We start from the raw sequence: 22,015 nt of genomic DNA on the forward strand, positions 1-22,015 counted from the left end.
ATTGGCTGCAATCCCTGCAATGTGTCATCACTCTCTCTCCCTATCCACCCTGGTTTCTCCGTGTCCATTTGTCCAGTTTTCCTGTCCCTCCCTGCCTTTTCATCTTTGCTTTTGGGCAGGTGTCGTCCATTTGATTGAACTAAGAAGCACATTCCTCACATGTGTTATTGTTTGTTTTACAGGCCTGTCTAATCTTTGGCTGAAAGGTGGACTTCGGGAGTGGCTTCAGTTCTGAGTTAGCAGGGTGTCCAGAGGTCACAGTCTCGGGGGTTCCTCCAGTCTCTTTCAGACCACTAAGTCTAGTCTTTCTTAGCGAGTTTGAATTTTATTCTACATTTTTCTCCTGTTAAATTCTTGACGATAAAAAAAGATCGGTATTTTCCATTAATGAAAAGATATTTAAAACATATATCACAATTACAAAACCACATTTGTAATAAATTCTTTAGTGAATAAATATAATTGTAATTAAATGTTTAGAATGTAATGTTCTGGGGGAAAAAAAACTTTTAATAGTTAATAGACCCACAAACTTGATTTAATTGATCTGTGAAGAAAATACAAAGACAAAATTAATCATATTCTTTGTCCAGGTGGGATAACATAATGTATTACAAACTAGATTAAGAATTGCTTTTAACTGTTTTTTTTGTGTGTGTTCCCAGCTTAAGTATTTAACTCTTAAAAATCATCTTTCAGCATTGTCGAAAACAAAAAACACTTTAAAATAGCTTTTCATCACTTACAATGCTATCTTGATTTAATAAAACTTAAGAATGGGCTTCCTTGGGGTACATATGCTATGTATGTGAAAAACTTATGATCTAATTAAGCCTCTGAGACTGAATTTCCAGTGTACTGCAAATACAGGTAATGGAAGAAACAAACGGATGTATCTGGGACATACTACAAGACAATGGATCTGGACTCTTTAAAAAAAAAAAACTTACAAGAAACTTTTTGAGACAAATGAGGAAATCTGAGTATGGTCTGCATATGAGATAATATTAAGGAATTACAGCTACTTTTCTTAGGCATGGTAATGATATCATGGTAATGTACAATTCCATATCCTTAAGAGATGCATGCTGAAATATGAGGGGTGAAATCTTCAACTTCCAAATAGTTCAGGAAACATAAAATATAATCTATACACAAAGGGAGACAAGGCACATATGACAACGTTGCTACCTGAATCTAGGGCAGAGGGTATATGGGTATTCACTGGAATATTTTTTCAAGTTCTCTGTGTGTTTGAAATTTTTCATAATGAAAAGATGGGGACAAAAGCCCTCTTGACCAAGCCATGTATGTATCATTCCAAGAACTCTAAAAAATTACTAAATCTATTTCAGATCACCACAGTAATTATTATAGCATCTCTAGACTATGCTAAGAATATGAACTAAAAATATGAATGAATTTACATTTAAGTTAGTTTTGCTATAAATTTTATTACAAGGTAAACTGTCTTTCCAAAATATTTTCAAATGTAAATAATCAAACTTACCCAGAATCCCTGAAGACTGGTCGCTGATTTTACAAACCGCCTTTGCAAATGGAACCATCAGGCTCTTCCAGTTGTTAGAATCCTGCATCACAGGACATTCTGGGAGCAGAAGGAAAACTTCTAAAGCTTCTTGGTGTGGAGGATGCAATGGAAGATTTACGAGCAGATTGTCCCTGAGACATGTGGTTATCTACGGTCAAAAAAGAAATCTTATGTGCAAGGATTACACTGGACTGCTTTTAGAACTAGTAGATAGTCCTCCCAATATTAACTACTACACTCTACCCTCCAGTTCGCACTATCACACCTGATGATTTTTAAGAGGAAGAATGTATCAGAACAAAAAATAAAAAACAAAAACACTAGTGGATCCATAGGAGAAAGATGTGGCAATCTGCTTCTGTGAAGAGTACAGCCTTGGAAACCCTATGGGGCAATTTTATTCTATCCTTTAGGGTCACTATGAGCCAGAATCGACTTGACGGCAGTGGGTTTTAGTTTGTGTGCTCATATAAGTAGTAATATATTTTTTTAAATGCACTAAGAAGATAAACTAGTATTTATGGAGTACTTATTACTCGTCAATTATTGAACTGATTTACACATATTAGAACCAAACCACACTTGTTGCCGTTGAGTCAATTCCGACTCACAGTGCCCCTACAGGACAGAGTAGAACTGCCCCGTAGGGTTTCCAAGGAGCTCCTGGTGGATTTGAACTGCCAACCTTTTGGTTAGGAGCTGAACACTTAACCACTGTACCATCAGGGTTTGCTTACATACCTTAGATTATATATATTTATGGGTTTCCTTACACACATTAGATTATATTTATGGCTTTATAATATAAATGATTAGCACCATTTTACAGATGAGGAATTTGCACCTCAGAGTAAGTAAGCTGCTAAAGATCACATAGCTGAGTAGGAGCCCTGGATTTGACTCTAAAGCCTACTCTTCATCAGGAAATTATAATGGGATATTGGCTAAATGATATATCTCTAAATGTATAAATTTTCATTTTTTTTTTAATATCAAAACATTATATTGGGCTCCTACTACAAGGCTCAGTCTTTGGAATTATATATATCTGACCACTCTATTTTAACACATCTCAGTGGCATGCAGCCCTTTTTGCTCATCATTAGCTATACCTCCAAACTTCCCACCCCTAACTCCCAAAACCTTTAGTGAAACTGTGATTCTTTCAAGCCAGTTTTGTTATTTCACAACTATGCCTTGGTGCACAATTTCCTGGCTGCCCAGAATGTCCTTCCCCATGTGGGTACTTGGTAAACTCCGACTTCCTCTGAGTAGCCTGCTCTGAGTATGCTAGGTAAACGTGACATTCATTGCCCTAATGCTGACTGAATTTATTCATTCAAAAATTCTTATTGTATACCTAATAAGTTTTAAGCTAGGAAATAGGGAAAACAGCAGAGTGTAAAACACCCTGTCTCGTACTGAGACCTGCACTTATGTGTCTGTTTAACTTATTAAACCAAGAGCTTCTAAAGGACAGGGCATATCTCCTTCATTGTTCATTAAGAGTCTTCATTACAGTGCCCAGAGTATAGTGAGTATTCAAATGTTTGCTGAATAAATGAATGAATGCCAGTCTGTGAATCTATATCATAGAATCTCAAGGTGGAAGGAAACCTTCCATATCTTGTAATCCAACTATCCCCCTCCGAAATGATAGAAGACTGCCCTATGATTATGTTACTTGCACGTTACATGTTATTTTTCTGGCACAACCAACATAAAATTAGTAGCAGAAAGGGACCTTACTGATGAACTGATCCAACCTCTTCCCTTCATAAATGTAGAAATGACTTTCTATTTGTAGTGGTCTTTCCATGGCTGTACCCTTAACAATGACTCAAAATCTTGCTGAAAGTTAAAACTGGCCTTGATAGGATTTTAAATGATCAGTAGAAAACGAGCAAGAACAAATGCTGATGAAACAGTCCATAGGATAGCTCTTGGGTTATGTTATAGGCAGCACTAAGTGCTGCAGAGTCCTGATGAAGGTGTTCATCTAAATGTGTCAGGACACTGTGTCATTAGGAGTCCACTTTAACCTCAGGTCCCCATTGAACTGTGCTGCCAAAGTTAGCAGAATTGAATTTTCTCTCTCTCCTTGAGAGAAAGGAATGTGTGAAAGAGAGAACTTGCAGCTAAGACACAGAATGCTGATAATGGCAGACAGGGGAAGAACTAGTGAGGGAGCTGAGAGGAGGAAGAGTTAGAAGACAGGGAGAGAGATAGGGGCAAGACTGAGAAAGAAAGAGAAGGAGAGATATAGAAACAGAGGGAATGACATAAAAAGAGAGGCAAGGTAAGGAGGAGGGAAGTAGGGGATGAGAGAGAGAAAAAAATAAGGTATCAGAGTGAGACCCAGAAACAAATTGCGAGAAGAACACTGGAAGTACGATCCCTAGGAGCAGCAGCACAATAGAGAAATAAATTAATAAGGGTTGTATTAAGAAAGACTACATTAACAAATAAAGCATGTTTGGAGCATCTGCAGATATAAAACTGAAAAACAGTAATAATGCTACTGAAACAAGGAAGCAATAGTGCCAGAAAGGACAAGAACATTCTGGAACCTACAGAAAAGAAGAAGTGCAATGGGAAGAATCCAGGCAGTTCCTAAGTGAGGGAGATGTTCGTATCAAAAACAGTGTCTTCAAATCTATATTTATGCTTAAAATAATTGCATATAAAATGTTGTTCTTATTCTATTGTGCCCATCTCAACAAATCCTTTAATTGTCTTCCTAAAGCCCTGAGTTGAAAAGATTCCCGCTAGTAGTGTGTGTGCATGTATGTGTGTGCATGTGTGTGTACAAATGAACTATTTAGACTATTTGTAACCTATACGAATATAGCACCAACTCTTTTGCCCTATGGGTATACTCCTGAATGATGAGTTTTACTTAATTTGTATATGCTACAGAGTCTCAGAGAATCTCTCAAAACAAAATATTTCTTCTGAAATGTTCTAATGTATTTTCTTCTCCAAATGACAATGCAAAGAATATTACCGTGTTAGCAATCCAAGCATTCTGGGTTAACTCCTTGAAGGTGTCTCTTGCTTTATTTAAGTCCAAAGAAATAGACATTGTTTCCGCAGGTATTCTGCAGAAACAAGACAAGTATATAAGTGGATAGATAAATAAATAAAAACAAACACTTCTAAATTAAGTACATTATTTTATCTATCTAAATGCAAAATTTCTTCTAAACCTTGATCATTTCAATAAAATTACTCTTTCTCTCAACTTTACTGGAACTATAATAATTTGGCCAAATACTGATACAGCTGAAAATACAATATATATACTGAGCCCTGGTCGTGCAGTGGCTAAGAGCTCAACTGCTAACCAAAAGGTCGACAGTTCAAATCCACCAGCTGCTCCTCAGAAACCCTATGGGGCAGTTCCACTCTGTCCTATAGGGTTGCTATGAGTCAGAATCCACTTGATGGAAATGGATTTGGGATATACGTATATATCTATAAAAAAAAAAACAAAGCCAAACCCACTGCTGTCAAGTCGATTCCGACTCATAGTGACCCTATGGGACAGAGTAGAACTGCCCTGTATAGTTTCCAACGAGCTCCTGGTAGATTCGAGCTGCCGACCTTTTGGTTAGCAGCTGTAACACTTAGCCACTACGGCCACCAGGGTTTCCATGTATCTATAGAGAGGTGTGTGTGTGTATATATATATATATATATATACACACACACATACATATATATATACACACACACACACACCATCAGACTTTAACTCAGATATTGCCTTATCTAAAATGGATAATCAATATTTATTGTCCAGTACAAGAAATTGTCACAGGAAGAAAAATTAAAGGTTTTTCCCCTTTCTGAAAAAATACGACAATTTCTTCTAATTGCATGAATTGAAAGTGTGGACCAAAAGAAAGGGCTTCAGAGGACATAAGCTAGGTTAAAGTGAATTATAAATTCTTAGTATTCCAATAGAAAATTATTAAAGCAATATATAAATATCTTAAACTATGAATGGTGTTTATGCTGAACATATTCATTATCTAAAAATAAAAACATTTTTGTAAAACTACAAATATTTAGTGACTAAAACTAGGAAAAATTTTTTCTTTTAAAAAATAAACATAATATTATGCAAAATTTTAGGAAAAATACAAAATAGTTCTTTCATTGTAGTTCTTTCATATTTCTATCAAATTGAAAGAAACCTTAGTATCTAGCAGTTAGGAAACAGTTAAATAAATTAAGGTATGTCATTCCCATGGGATATCATGTAGCCATTAAAACGATGAATAATATGGAAAATGGATAATTAATATAAAGATATAAAAGAGTATGGTCCTACTTTTTGTAAAACAACACATTTACCTAGAAAAAGGGTATGTAAACAAATGCTAGCTATTATTCTTTAAGTAATGGATTAAGTGATTTTCACTTTCTTCTTGTTGCATGTATTTAATTTTCACATTTTCTCCCTTGACCACCTATTTGCTTTTGTTAAAAAAAAAAAAAAAACAGATTTAAAAATTGAGATAAGCTCTTTCACTCTTGAAAAATAATACCCTGAACTGAACATATTACCTAAAAATAGAAGCATTTTTTTGTAAAACGTTAAGTCTTTCACTGTATTTTCAGTAGAATTTTATTTTATAGTATGTATTACCTTTTCTTTAAAAAACTTCCAGTCAGACAAGCAGGAGACGAAAATATTTCTCTGATTTCCCTACATAAGAAATTAGACAGTGGTTAAAACAAATCACACAGTATGCCTCCTAATACCGTGAAACATGATATATAAAACATCTCGTAAGTGTTCTCCAAACTTCTGTCTCCTATTTGTTTACATAGTACCGTGGGCATCTAAAAAGTCTATTTCATTTGCTAAATCTCAAAGTTTCAGTGGCAAACACAAGAAATAAAAATATATACTCAGAGAAGCCACAGAGAGAGAAGTAAAGGCTTGACCTAGGGTCAGCATTTTCATGGGCAAATAAACCCTCCCACCCATCAAACTTCCCAGCCCCTATTTATTTCTGTTTGGTAGCACTGAAGTAGAAACAACAACAACAAAATACATAAATTAAGCAAGGGACACACAGGGATAGGTTATATTCAGTTTCATCTTAGAAGTAAATTCTACAGATAGTTCTTGATCATTTATGCTCTGCAGATTAAAATGTGCAGCTGCTTTCCAAAATTAGAAAGCCATACCTAAGTATATGTCTAAAAGATGCTTATCAGTATAATTTTTGCCAGTGGTAGGCATTCTATGGTTTAAAGCAGGTTGGCCAAACTATTCAGCTGTGAACAGGAGATGTACAAATAAGTAGGTCCACGGTCAAACAGGGTTGGAAACGCAGTAGACTGCGTTTCCTGCTCAGAGAGTCACAATGCACGTAAACATACTAAAGGCCCAGAGAAGTACTGCAGTAAAGAAAGCTGAACTCTTGGAGTTACATGCTAGCAGACCACAGAATCTCACACCTCTGTATTTTGCAGAACCAGTCTGAGAAACACTAGAGAGACACATAAGCATGGGACGGACCTTTGTGTACTATGCCACTGTTTAGTCCCCACATCAGCAATCCATCTCTCTACTGTCCCTTCTTTCAATGTAGGAATTTTCCTCCTCAGATTAACATAGGAATTCTGTAAACAAGCAAAAAAGGAAAATAGAATAATGTAAAAACAACATAGCTAAGTATCCAACTTTTGGGCCATTCTAAGAATACATGGTAACATTGTTTTTAAGTGTGGGTAATACAGCTCTACGGCAATCATAAAGTGAGATCCTACGAAGAAGTAATTCATCATTTGCCTGGTTGCCAATTTCTTATCCAAGAGAGCTTGCTCTGACCCAAAATCATTTCTCTGAGTGGCCTAACACTCACTGTTTTAAACAAAGTAAAATCAGATTAAATTGAACACTGGACGGTCCTGACAGTGAGATCCTAAGAGGGCTCTGTACAGAAGGGGAAGGAACTGATTTTGTCTTGGAAGGGCAGAGCAGGGAGGTTATGTACTGTTCATAAGAAAGCCAGTGAACCTCAGGCCTTTTTTTAGTACTGGCTGGCAAAGTCATTTTAGAATCTGTCCTCCTGTTGGTTCTCTAGGACACCGACTAAATGCCGTCAGTAAGGAACCCTCCCCCACCGCAAAAAATAAAAATAAAATTAGAGTGTAAGGGAATCGCTGGTTCAGCATCCACTAGGGACAACTGTGCTGATTTTTGTGGGTAAATAATAAGATAATAAAGGATCGAGAATGACCAGCTATTCTAAAGACACAGCCTCATAACCTGATGTCTCTAGAATTCACCAAACCTGGGTTGTGGAGCCTTTTATTTTGTTTAAAATACCAAGTTACAGAACATCTTCTTGTTTTTGTTAGTTGACATTGAATCAATTCTGACTCATAGTGACCCATATGTGCAGAGCAGAACTGCTCTATAGAGTTTTCAAGGCTGACCTTTTGGAAGCAGATCGCCAGACCTGTCTCCTGAGGCACTTCTGGGTGGTTCCGAGCCACCAACCCTTCACCTAGTAGTCAAACATCTAACGGCCTGTGTGACCCAGCTGCCTCATAGAGCATCTAGAGATATTTTTTTACCTCTTTTCCCATCCACAGCAAAATGCTTTGATTCCCTCCGGCAATCATTATTAACTCCTTTTTTGAGGTGCAGTTTTCTGCAAGGGATGTATAAAAAGAGTTTAGGAAGTCATTTGGCGCAAATGTGCACACTCAATTTAAATAATTTCAGATTCTTCTTGAACTTTGCGGTTTTATCTTTTTAACACACAAAGAACCAGCACATTTTCCAGCAATTAAGCAGCAGAAATACATATCTTTCAGAGTAAAGGCTAATTGGCAAACACAGGTGATTCGCAATGTAAACATGTACCATCAGTTAAATAAGCATAAATGCTTCCATACAGAACAAGTCAAACGATATTTGATCGGTTGATTGTTCCCTAGTTTAGTTTAGTTCAGCTTCCATTACTGAAAACCATGTGTTACAACTCAAGATTTAAGCAGTGATCGTTGGTTGTGATAACGATAAACAAGTACTTCAAGTTCATGTAACTGATTACAAAGAAACCCCAAAAAGATGCTATGTGAACTGCTTAGGGAAATTGTTGTTCATTTCTGCAGAAAAACTGGGAGAATTCTGTTATTTTAGGTCACCATTAAACTTTCAGAAAAAAGTACCAAAAGTGCTCAGAGTACTTCTATTGTAGTGTTTCAGAGTTCAGGCTCTGCGGTTACACAGGACAGGGTTCACACCCAGCCAAATCACTTACTAGCTGCAAGACCATGGCTAACTTCCTTTGCTCTCCAAGCCTCTGTATCCTCTAGTAAAATGAAAATGAGTCTGTATCTCCCAAAATCGTTATGAGGGTTGGTTGAGATAATGTATATAAGTGTTGAGCACAGTCAGTTCCAGTGCCTGGCAACGTCAGCTGCTCTTCGTCACGAGCGTTCGACACAATCACGGGTCAATTTAACCAGGTAGTGAAATGAATACCATGCAATTAATCTCTCTGGCAAACTGGAATGAGAGCAGCAAGTGCCTCTGAATCCATACAATCTATTTTTATTTTGTATCATTTGAGTTCACCTTAATCCTGATCTGAAGGGGTAAGTAAAAAATAATGGTTATTTCGACTTATCAGTTAGTTGGCTCCTTTAAATTGTTTGCAAGTAAAAGAATAAAATCAGTGACGAGAGGAACTCCCTTCCTGTTTATGCACGGCTGCCCTTGTTACATTACACACTTAGAAAAATTAGTTTCTCTAAAATAGTGTTTATGCAAAATGCTGTGCTTCTACAGAATTTACCAAATTTGAGTTCTTCTTGCGATGGCAATTTCATAGGAAGAGGTATCAGCTGATTATGTGTTCCACCATTTCCCAGTTGTCCTTCTTTTCCAGAACCAAAAGAAAAGACCTTTCCCAAATCAGAAACATAGGCAAGTGTATGATCCCTATTAAATAAAAGAACATAGGGTCAATTTTCAATCACCCATACTGATGCCAGTTGTAGCAATACGGTAAGTGCTGAAATTAGGTTACTCAGTGAGAGGGAAATAGTTACCAACCCACACTGGGTGAAATTAGCTGTCTGGAAACCAATAAATTGTTAATGTATGGCTGAGATGATTCTGGAACCACTAGGTCTTTCGTTCTGTTATACATCAGATGGTCATGAATTAGAGCTGACTCGATGGCAACTAACAACAAAAAGGTCTACTCTAACCGAGAGATTGGAGATTTGAGTCCACTCAGAGGTGCTTCAGAAGAACAGCCTGGTGGATTACTTCTGAAAAATGGCCACTGAAAACCCTACGGCACACAGCTGTACTCTGACACACATGGCAACGTTGTAGGTCTGCGCTGACTCTACTGGCAAACGGTGGTCTAAGTCTGCTCCAGGCTATTTCATGATGCTGCAAATGGTGTTCCCTCTGTCAGGAACAATCATCTCCTTTTGCCTCCTGCTCTTTCTTCAGGTCTCAGATTGAGGGTCACTACCTCTTAGGAACCATCCCTGAGTCCCTCCTCTCCTCATGCTGGAAGATTAAATTAAGTGACCCTCTCTGAGCTCCCACTCAATTCTCCAGAGACCTTCATTCCATTGGTTTTCTTACCGATTTGCTTGTTGGTCTTTCCCGCTACACTGGGAATTCCTGAAAGTGGGGACTGTGAGTTATGTCTCTGTTCTCAGGGCTTAGCACAGCATCGGACTTTGGACACATAATAAGTTTGTTGTATAAATGAAGGTGACCAGGTTTGAATATGATTGTAACTAGAAAGCTTTAACTCAATCAATTTTACTGCACCTTAACGAAAGGTGTAACATTTTAACAGAGGTAGGCTGACCCACCATCAAATAACACATTATCAATCTAGAAAAGCAGAGTTCTAAGAGCTAGCAACAAGCAATGTTTTGAATTCCCAGCCTAAACAGACACTCATTCTGGTGAAGGTGAATGTGGCATGAGGCAAGGGTAGTTACTCAAACTATAGCACACAGTAAGATTAAGTCAGTTTCCCAAGTTCCCTAGACTAGGGGCGCAAGTTCCTTAGTTAACAGAAAGAAAACTCTTCCTCACTGGTATGGCTACGCGGATACTAGATGATACTAGTTTCTTGGTAGTTTGGTTAATATGCCATTCCTTTATAAACGGCTCAACTGCCGGTGCTGTGAAAAAAGTTCTGGATCAGTGAAAATGAGCATCACCACCTGAGGTGTGCTTAACCCTACCCAGAGACTGCCGACTGTCCCCGTGTAAGGTGGGAAGGTGGCACCCGGTAAATCTTCCTGAGACAGAATTTCTCAAACTGGGGCACAAGGGCTACCACTTTATTTGCTCCTTGGCAAATGATATACTTTTTTATAATACGAGAAACAGGTATATTTTGAGGTAGTATGAAAAATTGGAATTTTTAAATGATAATCAAGAGACTCCAAAGAAATGGGAAGATTTAGGCGGATGGCTCTAAGCAATTCCATAGGGGACTCAGCCATTCTGCTGTGTCAGTAGAGGTATGGCCTAGGGTTTGCATCTCTAACATCTCTAACTTGGCTCTTTTCCTCGTAATACATGTTATGCAAGGTAAAGTGTGTTATGAAGAATCCAAAGTGATGATAATGCTTCTTTGGTTGACAGAGAGATATAGAACATAGAGTATTACAAAATCTAATATTATATAAGCGTATTCATTTACATAATTTTACTCCATCGTCACAAAAGAGTATGCATAACATGCTATTGACTATTTTATAGTAAGGGTAAACCCAATATTCAGACAGAGTATGGATTTGCTTGTGTTTAGTGAGGGGAAAACTGCCCACAGGAAGAAGTGTATTAACCCTACCAAGACCCAGCATCGCACTGATAAGCAGTAGACCAATGAATCTAAACATCAAAGAAGAAAATAATTAAGTAAGCCAAGGAATTGGAGCAAGTTTTTTGTTTTGTTTCACTTCAAAAAAAAAAAAAAATCTGTGCAAAGTAAATTCTATTTAAACCACCAATGCCTTTGCGTTGTATTTCACTATGATCAGAGCAGGTCACTCTGAAAGAATTATGGTAACTAAAAAGTACGCAGGCCCGGAGGAGTTGTGAGAGAAGATGGCTGTATCAATGAATAATCCTTTGTGATTCGTGTTCATATATTACCCCTCTTCCAAAATAAAACAAATACTAACTTTTCTTAAAAATAAAGGTGTATCAGAAAAGTTACAAAAGTATTTCATTAAAAGGCAATATAAAGTTAATTGTATTTCCTCATTAAAAACAAAGCAATGAAAAGGAACATGTGTACTAAGATTAAGATTTATTATGATTATCTAATGTAAATCAAGCTTTTCATCCATTTGATAATGTTTGATACTTATATCTCAGTCAAAGAAACTCATGGAAATTTTATTAAATTACCTATTTAAATGTACTGCATTGATTTGGTCAATTTTTGTCGACACTTCACAACTTACCTTCCACATGCTATCTGGGTCACTCTATTCCCAACGAGCTCAGTCACCAAACGAGGCCTTGGCTCATTTTGTGCTGAATTGTGACCAAGTTGCCCATATTGTCCAGCACCAAAGGTAAACACCAACCCATCCTAAAGAAAGAAAACTTCATATCAGATTCTAGAGAAGAGACAGAGAAGTAACAGCCTCTGCATTAGTGAATAATTAATAAAAGCATCGTCAAAGCAAAGCCCCCAAATTATCAGGAGGAAAAGTCCTGTACACTGGAAGCGATCTTTCTTCTCTGGCAAACGCTAACAACCCACACCTCGATAATCTAGTGCTTTCCCCACCACAAAGTATTTTTTGCAGAATGACGGTCAGAAAAATACAAGGGTACACCCACCTTTGTCAGCAGAGCAGTGTGAGAGCCACCACAAGTGAGAAATTCAACATCCTGATTGTCTAGTTCTTCAATAAGAGAAGGAGAATCTTTACCTATGCAAGGGAAAGAATAGGTGAAGAGACCAAAAATACAGGCTGGGTTTCACAGTAGAGTTACATGCTACTGGTAAAACACCTGTACTGCCACCCCTCAAAACAGAAATAACAGCTGTCATCACCTTCTGATAAGAAAGGCTCTATGTTGGCATATTTAGGCCCAAGTTCTAGGCCTAAAGGTGTGGGTGGTGCAGAGGTTGACAGGGCCACAGTTGGAAGGGCCCACCTGACAAAAGGTCAAGCCACTTCCCACAACCTGTTCTGTTTCAACCTGACTTGACTAATGCTAATCGCAGCCTACTGGATATTTCTAATTCTCATTTAGAATCATCTTTTTTCACACCACCTCTTTGTTCCTTCACGATTATTTTCCTCTTATGAGATTCTGCAAAAATAGTTGAACTGCCCCTTTGCTCCTTTCTCTTCTTTAACAATTGTTCTAACACTAACTTACGGGTTATCCTGTGTAACTAGCATTGGACCATGTTAATGAGAAATGCAGTGTTTGACCAGTGAGCAGGGCATGACATGTTTAGCATCACAGTTTGGTAAAGCAGCAGAGTTTATTACACCTGAAAATTCTAATAAGTTGTTTGGAATCATGAGAAACTTTGTCATCTGCTTTGCAGAGGTAGTTTAATAACAGGAATAAATATTATTGAGAGACTTTTATGTGCAAAGGTACCTTGGAGGTCATCTTGTCCAAACTTGTCACTTCAAAGAAAAAAAAAGTCTAAAGAAAACTAAGTGACTCGGCAAGGCCCTGCAGTTATAAAGCCCATGTATTCTGATCTCCAGTCCAATCCTTTTTCCCCTTCCCCACATCCCCCTGACATATGTCTCAATTACAGTAACAACTTCCACACTATGCATCAGCCTCTTGGACTGATTCTGCCTTAAACACAGAGAGATAATCAGGAAGAATAATGCATATGAAAAGCAAGGATTTGAATCATTTTCGTTAGGTCTATATTAAATCCATCTTTTATCTAACAAATACATTAAATGATAATATGGATTTGAAAAATATATTTCCATACTGTCAGTGTGGCCCAGGCCTAGCTGTCCAAAATCGTTTTTTCCCCAGGAGTACACATTTCCAGACATGGATAAGGCCATGCTGTGGGCTTCTCCCGCAGATATCTGAGCCAAGGGGACTCCTGAGAGATGCGCCACAATCTGTGGTGTAGGGGTTGAGTCAACTATTCTTCCAACTCCGAGCTGGCCATGTAAGTTCTGCCCCCAGGCAAAAAGTTCACCACCTTGACAAAAATCAACAAAGAAAATCCTCATTTATTAAGTTTAAAATGCAGCAGACATTACCCTAGGGTATCATACGTTCGACACATAGTATGGAAACCCTGATGGCGTAGTGGTTAAGAGCTAAGGCTGCTAACCAAAAGGTTGGCAGTTTGAATCCACCAGGTGCTCCCTGGATACTCTATGGGCAGTTCTATTCTGTCCTTCAGGGTCATGATGAGTCGGAATCGACTTGACGGCAATGGGTTTTTTATACATAGTATAAAATCAAAATATCATATGCTCAAATGGTAGAACTCTCAGATCCCGTATGTCTGAATCAGAAAAACATAGAAGAATCTTCTCTTCAGCTGTTAACAGTTATACCTAATCCTTATCCCCCACCTTAAAGGGTAGGCTAAAGCTATTCGAACGCATCGCAATCAAATTCAAGGAAAAAAATTTTTTTTACCCACAGGATGGGGTCATGAAAAACAGAAACATGCTACATCTGGGAAAATATGATCTATTATTATTATTTTCTCTCCTCCCCTTTTATGTCCCTAAAGATCCTAAACAAGCAACTTGAAAATCCATTTGAAATGACAGCAGCATCTTAAAAAAATCAGCTTCTTCTATTAATAGAACACAGGGAGAAGATTTTTAAAAAGATGCTTAGATGTTTTCTAATGGAGTTAACAATATCTCATGGAGTCCAAAAAATGTATCGGAGAATTAATGTTTACAAAACATCTCTTTGCAAGTTACTGTCCAGGATCTGGTAGGAGACAAAGCTTTCCTTCAAACATGTTTACTAGCCACCAAGGTTCCTAGGTGGTGGAAACAGTTTACACTCAACTAACCTAAAGATTGGTAGTCTGAAGCCACCCAGAGGCACCACGAAAGAAAGGCCTGGTGATCAATTTCCATAAAAATCACAGCCAAGAAAGCCCTATGGCACAGTTCTACTCTGTAACACATGCGGTCACCGTGAGTCAGAACTGACTCCACGGCAGCAGGCTTGGTTTTCTAAAATTCACCAGCCACCAGGAACCTACGAGGTGATGAGCATGATCAGCTCCCTTCCTAGTTTCCCTTTTTCCCAGGTTGCACTTTACCAATAATAAACTCTGAACATCCCCTTCTCCCTTCTGATCCCACATCCTCCACTAGACCGTGGCCTTTTTGAAGGCAGGGAATGCCTGTTTCATCTTAATATTCTAAACATGGTAGGTACTCAATCTGAAATACTTATTCATGAATGGATGAAGTCAAATGAACAGGACAATTTTTTCCAATACAAATTCACTCTCTTAAACCTGAATGGGATTTTCAGTGGTCAAATATTTGCTTATTTACTCCACCTAAGGAATGCCCTGGTAACCCTGGTGGCACAGTGGTTAAGTGCTACAGCTGCTAACCAAAAGGTCGGCAGTTCAAATCCACCAGGCACTCCTTGGAAACCATATGGGGCAGTTCTACTCTTTCCTATAGGGTCACTATGAGTCAGAATTGACTCAAGAGCAATGGGTTTGGTTTTTTGCTTTATAAGGAATGCCCTGGTGGCACAGTGGTTAAGAGCTATGGCAAACCACAGCTGCTAACCAAAAGGCCAGCAGTTCAAATCCATGAGGCGCTCCTTGGAAACCCTATGGGGCAGTTCTATTCTGTCCTACAGGGTTGTTATGAGTCGGAATCGACTCAATGGCAACGGGTTTTGGTTTGGGTAAGGGATGCCTGGGTGGTGCCAAAGGTTAACACACTCAGCTACCAATCAAAAGCTTGGAGGTCTGAGTCCACAGAGAGGTGCCTCGAAAGAAGGACCTGGTGATCTACATGCAAAAAATCAACCATCCATAACCCTGCAGGGCACAGTTCTATTCTGACACACATGGGGTTGCCATGAGTCAGAATCGACTTGATAGCAACTGGGGTGGTGCCGTAATCTCAACTTGCGTTCATTTTATAAACATGTTCATGTCTGTCCAGTATATTAAAAAAAATGCCTTAACCCTGAATTCTCCTCTATCAATTTCTTGTCTTAATTATTCTTTCCATAGTCAAATTTCTTTAGGGTTCAAGTTTTTTTTTAATTTTTTAATTTAATATAAAATAGGAAATAACAAAGCACTTGGGAGAACGCTTAAATTCAAAAGGTGATTGTTAAGACACATCACAGGCTGACGTGGGGGATTCTGAGCACCTGCCGTGGAAGTTGGAAGAGCGCTAGGAAAAGGGAAAAAGGTTGTAGAAAAGAGTGGCCCAGGCCGGGTCCTCATTCCAGACAGAATGATTTTGATTATGCAGAAAATTTTCTTTGTTTCATATTTGAAAAATGTATGGATAGTAATCACGGAAACTTGAAGATTTTACAGGTTTAATATTTCTTATTTTTTATCTCCTTCAACAGTGCTCCAAACCATACCAAATTCAAAACCACACTTCTATCCTGTTACAAGGTGAAATACATACATTCTACTAACTCTACATAGACACATACGATTCACAGCCTCTAAAAAACAGTTATTATTCCAGAAAAGTACCTTTGGAGAGTGCAAGAGAATGATAATCTCCACATGCGATTTGAATTATAATTTTTTCTCGTAAAACACATTGAAACCTGAAGAAAATATTTTGTCAGTCACCAAAATGAAAGCCATAATTATCAAAGTTAAAACTATCAAATGTATTTAATTAGGATTGAAATTCAAGGAAAAAATTTAAATATACTGCCTCACATTCATACATCAAAAATTATTAAAATATAAAATAATTATTATAAAAAATAATATATGTTTTAATTGATGGAAAATACATGTATTATATAATTGTAATGATTCCAAAAGACTCTTTTGCAAAATAACTTTACGATGAAATAACAATGCAAGATGAAAATAAATTCTAATTCATATAATCTACTGGGAAAATCTCATAAATTATCCCACAGTAATGCATTTTTTTCCTTCTAAGTTGGGAAAAAAACACTTTTATTTTTTGAAATCTAACTTATAGAATTATTTTGAGAATCAAATGAGTTAATGAAAGTGAAAGTCTAATTTGGGGCCAGGTAGACTAACCAATCATTTCCTTTAGTTGCCAAAGCAACACGTGACACCTGCCTAGGAGACATCAAATGGTTTCTTGTTTACTAGGAATTTCACTAGTCAGTTTAGAATTCATTGTTTACTTAAGATGCTACTACATAAGGCAAGGGACAGGATCATATATAGTAAAATTTTCCTACAAAAATTATTACGATTACTGCCCTCTGAGTAAAATGTAAAAAAAAAAAAAAAAATTTTCCTTCTGTGCTGCTATTGGCCCTTCTCAGACTCTGCTTTTACCTTTTTGTAAAAAAATAATACGTTACTGCGTTTTTGGTGAAGGTTTACACAGCAGTTTAGGCTCCCTTTCAACAATTTCTACACAGGCTGTTTGGTGACACAGGTTACATTCTTCACAATGTGTAAACATTCTCATTATTTCCATTCTGCTTGTTCCATTTAAAATAGTTTTTAACAAAAAACAGCTCCTTACCTTGCAGGCTCTATACCGTAGTTGTACTCAAATGGTTTTCCATCCGAGGATAGAATCAGCATGTGCTCTGCTCCTTGGTCAATGGAATGTATCATCATTTTTCTTTCTAATGTCATATATTCTGAAGAGCAAATCCAACCAGGAACAATCATCACTCTGATTATTACCCACTACTATTACTGATTCCATAATACACTTACAAGGCCTGGAAAATTTTCAACTAGACAACCTTTGACTTAACAAGAATTTGTCTTCAAGAAAATTCAAGTAGGAAAAGCATACAAACTAGGAACGATTATTGTCCTGACAAAGGATTTTTTTTCAATTTGGGGACGCACTGATTAATATTTTGCTTTAAATGGGATATATGCTTAAAATAGCAAATTGGTTATTTGCTTTTAATTTCCTATTTAATAAGCTGGAACGGAGAAATGTAAATTTGACGTGATAGAAGTTAAAAGATCTACAGCTACACATAACTTCATTGAGGAAAACAAAACAAATATAATCAACCATTTTGACTGCTTCAACTAGATGTCAAGATTTATTCTTAAAGGGGACTATTTTAAAAGGGATGCCTTGGAAAATGTTGTATTAGTGGATATTTAGCCCTTTCTAAAAATTAAGGGATTTAAAACCTTCCACTAGTTACTATTTACTCTCATGTCATTTAATTTGTTCACAAAAATTAAACTGGGATAGTTTGGAGCTTTTTTTTTTTTTTCACTTTTCAGTTCTAATGAAATAGCTTCCATTAACATAAAACCCTGAAAGCACAAGCCATTTCATGTTACAAATGCTAAGGAAACCAAACAGTTTCATAATACAGAAGAAATGGCCAACAGACTAAAGTTTTCTAGAAACTTAGCATTTCAAATTTGTTGAAAAAAAGTTACTCAAGAAATGGTATTTAGATATTCAGCTAGCCGGTTAGAAAATAAATAAACCTAGACCTCTATCTCACTCCTTAAATCAAAATATATTCTAAATGTATCTAAAATTTTAACTTTAAAAATAAAATCTTAAGATTACTATAAAATATAGGTACATTAAAAAAAATAATCTTCTTGTGTGGATAGCTTTGTTACCTAACACAAAATCCACAAGACTTGAAAGGAAAGATTGACAAAGCTGACTATATAAAAATTTAAATTGCACACAACAAAAAATAACATCAACAAAAAAGTAAGTTTGGAAAAATATTACAACACATATGATAAAGGCTGAACTTAGTCAATATTCAAACAACTGTTTAAAATAAATTAAAATTTAAAAAATAACCAAGTTTTTAAAAGCCAGGCAAATATATGAACGGCAGTTCACCAAAAAGTAAGACAAATGACCAATAAAAAAATGAAAAGATGCTCGATTGCACTCAAAATGCAAAACAAATAACAGGAAGATTCCATTTTTTCAAAGATGCCAATTAAGCAAATTTCAAAGATTAAGAATGTGGGTGTTCACATACTTTTGTGGTTACGAGGGGGGAGGGAGGGAGGGTGGGTGGGAGAGGGTTTTTTACTGATTAATTCGTAGGTAAGAACTGCTTTAGGTGAAGGGAAGGACAATACTCAATACATGGAAGGTCAGCTCAACTGGACTGGACCAAAAGCAAAGAAGTTTCCGGGATAAAAATGAATGCTTCAAAGGTCAGCAGAGCAAGGGCGGGGGTTTGGGGACCATGGTTTAAGGGGACTTCTAAGTCAATTGGCAAAATAATTCTATTATAAAAACATTCTGCATCCCACTTTGAAATGTGGCGTCTGGGGTCTTAAATGCTAACAAGCGACCATCTAAGATGCATCAATTGGTCTCAACCCACCTGGAGCAAAGGAGAATGAAGAACACCAAGGTCACACGACAACTAAGAGCCCAAGAGACAGAAAGGGCCACATGAACCAGAGACCTACATCATCCTGAGACCAGAAGAACTAGTTGGTGCCCGGCCACAATCGATGACTGCCCTGACAAGGAGCACAACAGAGAACCCCTGAGGTAGTAGGAGATCAGTGGGATGCAGACCCCAAATTCTCATAAAAAGACCATACTTAATGGTCTGACTGAGACTAGAGGAATCCCTGCGTTCATGGTCCCCAAACCTTCTGCTGACAGGACAGGAACCATCGCCAAAGACAACTCATCAGACATGAAAGGGACTGGTCAGTGGGTAGGTGAGAGATGCTGATGAAGAGTGAGCTAATTATATCAAGGGATCACTTGAGACTGTGTTGGCATCTCCTGTCTGGAGAGGGGATGGGAGGATAGAGAGAGTTGGAAGCTGGCAAAATTGTCACGAAAGGAGAGACTGGAAGGGCTGACTCATTAGGGGGGAGACCAAGTGGGAGTACGGAGTAAGGTGTATATAAACTTACATGTGACAGTCTGACTTGATTTGTAAACATTCACTTGAAGCTCAATAAACATTAATATTAAAAAAATGTGGGTGTTGTACATGCACGGTCAATTGATTTTAGACAAGGGTGGTAAGTCCATCCAATGGGGAAAGAATTTTCTCTTTAATAAATGGTGCTAGGACAACCAGATTTCCACAAGCGAAACAAAGAACCTGGACCCATGCCTCACCCCATATACAAAAACTAACTCAAAATGTATCAAAGACCTAAATGTGAGAACTGAAACCATAAAACTCTTAGAAGAAAGCAGGTGTTTACTTTCTCTCATCTGTAAAGTTGGAGCCCTGGTGGTTTAAGAGCCAAAAGGTCAGCAGCACAAATCCATCGGCCCCCAGCCACTCCTTGGAAACCCTACGGGGCGGTCTACTCTGTCCTATTGGGCAGCTACGAGTCCGAATTGACTCGAGGCAAGGTTTTGGTTTCGTTTACCTGTAAAATCAGGAAACTCTGGTGGCGCAGTGGTTAAGTAATCAAAAGATCAGCTGGTCGAACTCTCCAGCTCCTCTGAGGGAGGAAGATGTAGAGGTCTGCTTCCTAAAGCCTTGGAAACCCTATGGGGCAGTTCTACTGTCCTATAGGGTCGCTATCAGTTGGAATCCCCTCAAGGCACACAACTACCTGTAAAATCGAACCACAGTACCTGACTTTATCTCTGCTGACAGGGGATTTCGAGAGGTGCAACTGAAAGCACTCTTTAAATTGCTCGCAAATGTAATATAATTGAGAACAAGTTAACTATATTCTCCAAAGGCTCACGAAATCCATGCAGGTATGTCCTAAGAAGGAGTGACCAAACCCGTTGCGTCGAGTCGATTCCGACTTTTGCAACCCTACAGGACAGAGTAGAACTTCCCCAGAGTTTCCAAGGAGCGCCTGAAGGATTTGAACTGCTGACCTTTCGGTTAGCAGCCATAGCATTTAACCACTATGCCACCAGAGTTTCCGAGTAAGGAGGTGGGGAGCTCTAAAAAGAAACATTATACAAGAACACTGGCCAAGAAAAGATGAAGATGCTGCCTGCATACTCCCTCCGCACCTCATCAACTTACAGGTGGGACGATCTATTTCTCGGCAACTTTCTGCAAACTGCGCAAACTGGGAACAGGGATAAAGGAGAGTTCAGGTGCACTGCACTTGCGAAACGGGACAATGGCTGAAGCCCGGCAAGTTTCTGTGGCAGCCGAGGACCGCTGTAGCGCCTGGTCCCCTTCGGAGCGCTCATTCCCGCTCAGAGAACAGGACCGCACACTCCAACTCTGGACGCTTATAAAAAGGAGGGTCCGCGCCGGCCCCAGCCCAGGCAGACGCTGAGGCACCGGCCCTCAGCCGCCCACCCTGCACACCCCGACCCGAGGCTGGAAGGCCGAGCGGCGCTGGCCGCCCCACTCACTGGGCTTCCCGGCGCTGTGGCTCCCCACCGGCAGCTGGTGAACCTCGACGCCGGCCCCGCCGTGCTCCAGCACCGCCAGCCGGTCCTGCGTGCAGCAGATCTGGCGCGTCTTCTTGCACCTCCCTGACAACGCTTGGCTGAGGCCTGCCGAGCTGGGGAAGAGCCAAAGCTGCGCGCCCCTCGGGTCCGAAAAGGCTGCGGAGCTGCGCGCGCCGGGGCGTGATGCGGGTTTCGGCTTGGGCGCTGGGCGCTCGGGGCCCCGCGACCTCCTTCGTGGCATCCGCTTCATCGCACCCGGCGCTGCTCTCCCGGGCTCCAGAAACGCCCCCCGGCTCTCTAGACCCTGAGGGGAAACGGAGCTGCAGCCGCCAACCCGCCACAGGGAAGGGCAAGACGAACAACGTCTGCGTCCGACCGCTGCCTCCAGGCGTCGCGTTGCACAGCAGGAGTGTGCGGGCGACGTCGAGGGACTGCAGGCTTCTACTTCCTCTCTGCTCAGATGCCGGGCTTTTAAGTTGCTGTTTGGGGGCGGGGCCTCAATTCAAGTGAAACGAAACTGATTTTGTTTTCAAGAGTACGGAAAACGAAAGGGAAACTCAAATGATTTCAGAACTGGCTTGGAAGGCGACCGAAGTAAACAAACCCGTGGCGGGTTATGAAATGGGTGAACAGGAGTGAGAAGCTCTCCTCGGGCGAGCAGAGGTTACCTAAATTTCTGGACTGAATGGCCTTGAAAGAAACACTGCAATTCCACTTGGAGGCCATTTTCCAAAGAATATTGTGATAACGAATTTAAAGTTTGTTAAGCATTGTATTCCAGGTTCAAGCCACAGGATAGCGGTAAGAGAGTTACCAGGCAGTGGCGCCAGTGATCTGCTTTCTGTCAAAACAGATTTTTTTTTTAATTGTTTG

General features: G+C 39.1%; 1 protein-coding gene across 2 annotated transcripts in view; it reads right to left on the reverse strand.

Moving 5' to 3' along the window:
• HERC5 (HECT and RLD domain containing E3 ubiquitin protein ligase 5) overlaps positions 1–21,629 on the reverse strand; it is a 48,279-nt gene extending 26,650 nt beyond the window's left edge. For both annotated transcript variants that reach the window (XR_007517629.1, XM_049885743.1), the window contains exons 1-12: positions 21,104–21,629; positions 17,300–17,420; positions 16,306–16,382; positions 13,564–13,785; positions 12,429–12,520; positions 12,044–12,174; positions 9,385–9,530; positions 8,156–8,232; positions 7,092–7,195; positions 6,210–6,269; positions 4,560–4,653; positions 1,511–1,700 (exon numbers count right to left, since the gene is read on the reverse strand). Coding sequence is in view for 1 of the 2 variants with exons in the window: in XM_049885743.1 (XP_049741700.1) it covers positions 1,511–1,700; positions 4,560–4,653; positions 6,210–6,269; positions 7,092–7,195; positions 8,156–8,232; positions 9,385–9,530; positions 12,044–12,174; positions 12,429–12,520; positions 13,564–13,785; positions 16,306–16,382; positions 17,300–17,420; positions 21,104–21,392 (1,603 nt within the window). In the remaining variant the exon portion in view is untranslated. The remainder of the gene's footprint in view (positions 1–1,510; positions 1,701–4,559; positions 4,654–6,209; positions 6,270–7,091; positions 7,196–8,155; positions 8,233–9,384; positions 9,531–12,043; positions 12,175–12,428; positions 12,521–13,563; positions 13,786–16,305; positions 16,383–17,299; positions 17,421–21,103) is intronic.
• Positions 21,630–22,015: the final 386 nt, after the last annotated feature.

The sequence above is a fragment of the Elephas maximus genome, chromosome 5 (genome assembly GCF_024166365.1).
Source record: "Elephas maximus indicus isolate mEleMax1 chromosome 5, mEleMax1 primary haplotype, whole genome shotgun sequence".
Lineage (NCBI taxonomy): Eukaryota > Metazoa > Chordata > Mammalia > Proboscidea > Elephantidae > Elephas > Elephas maximus.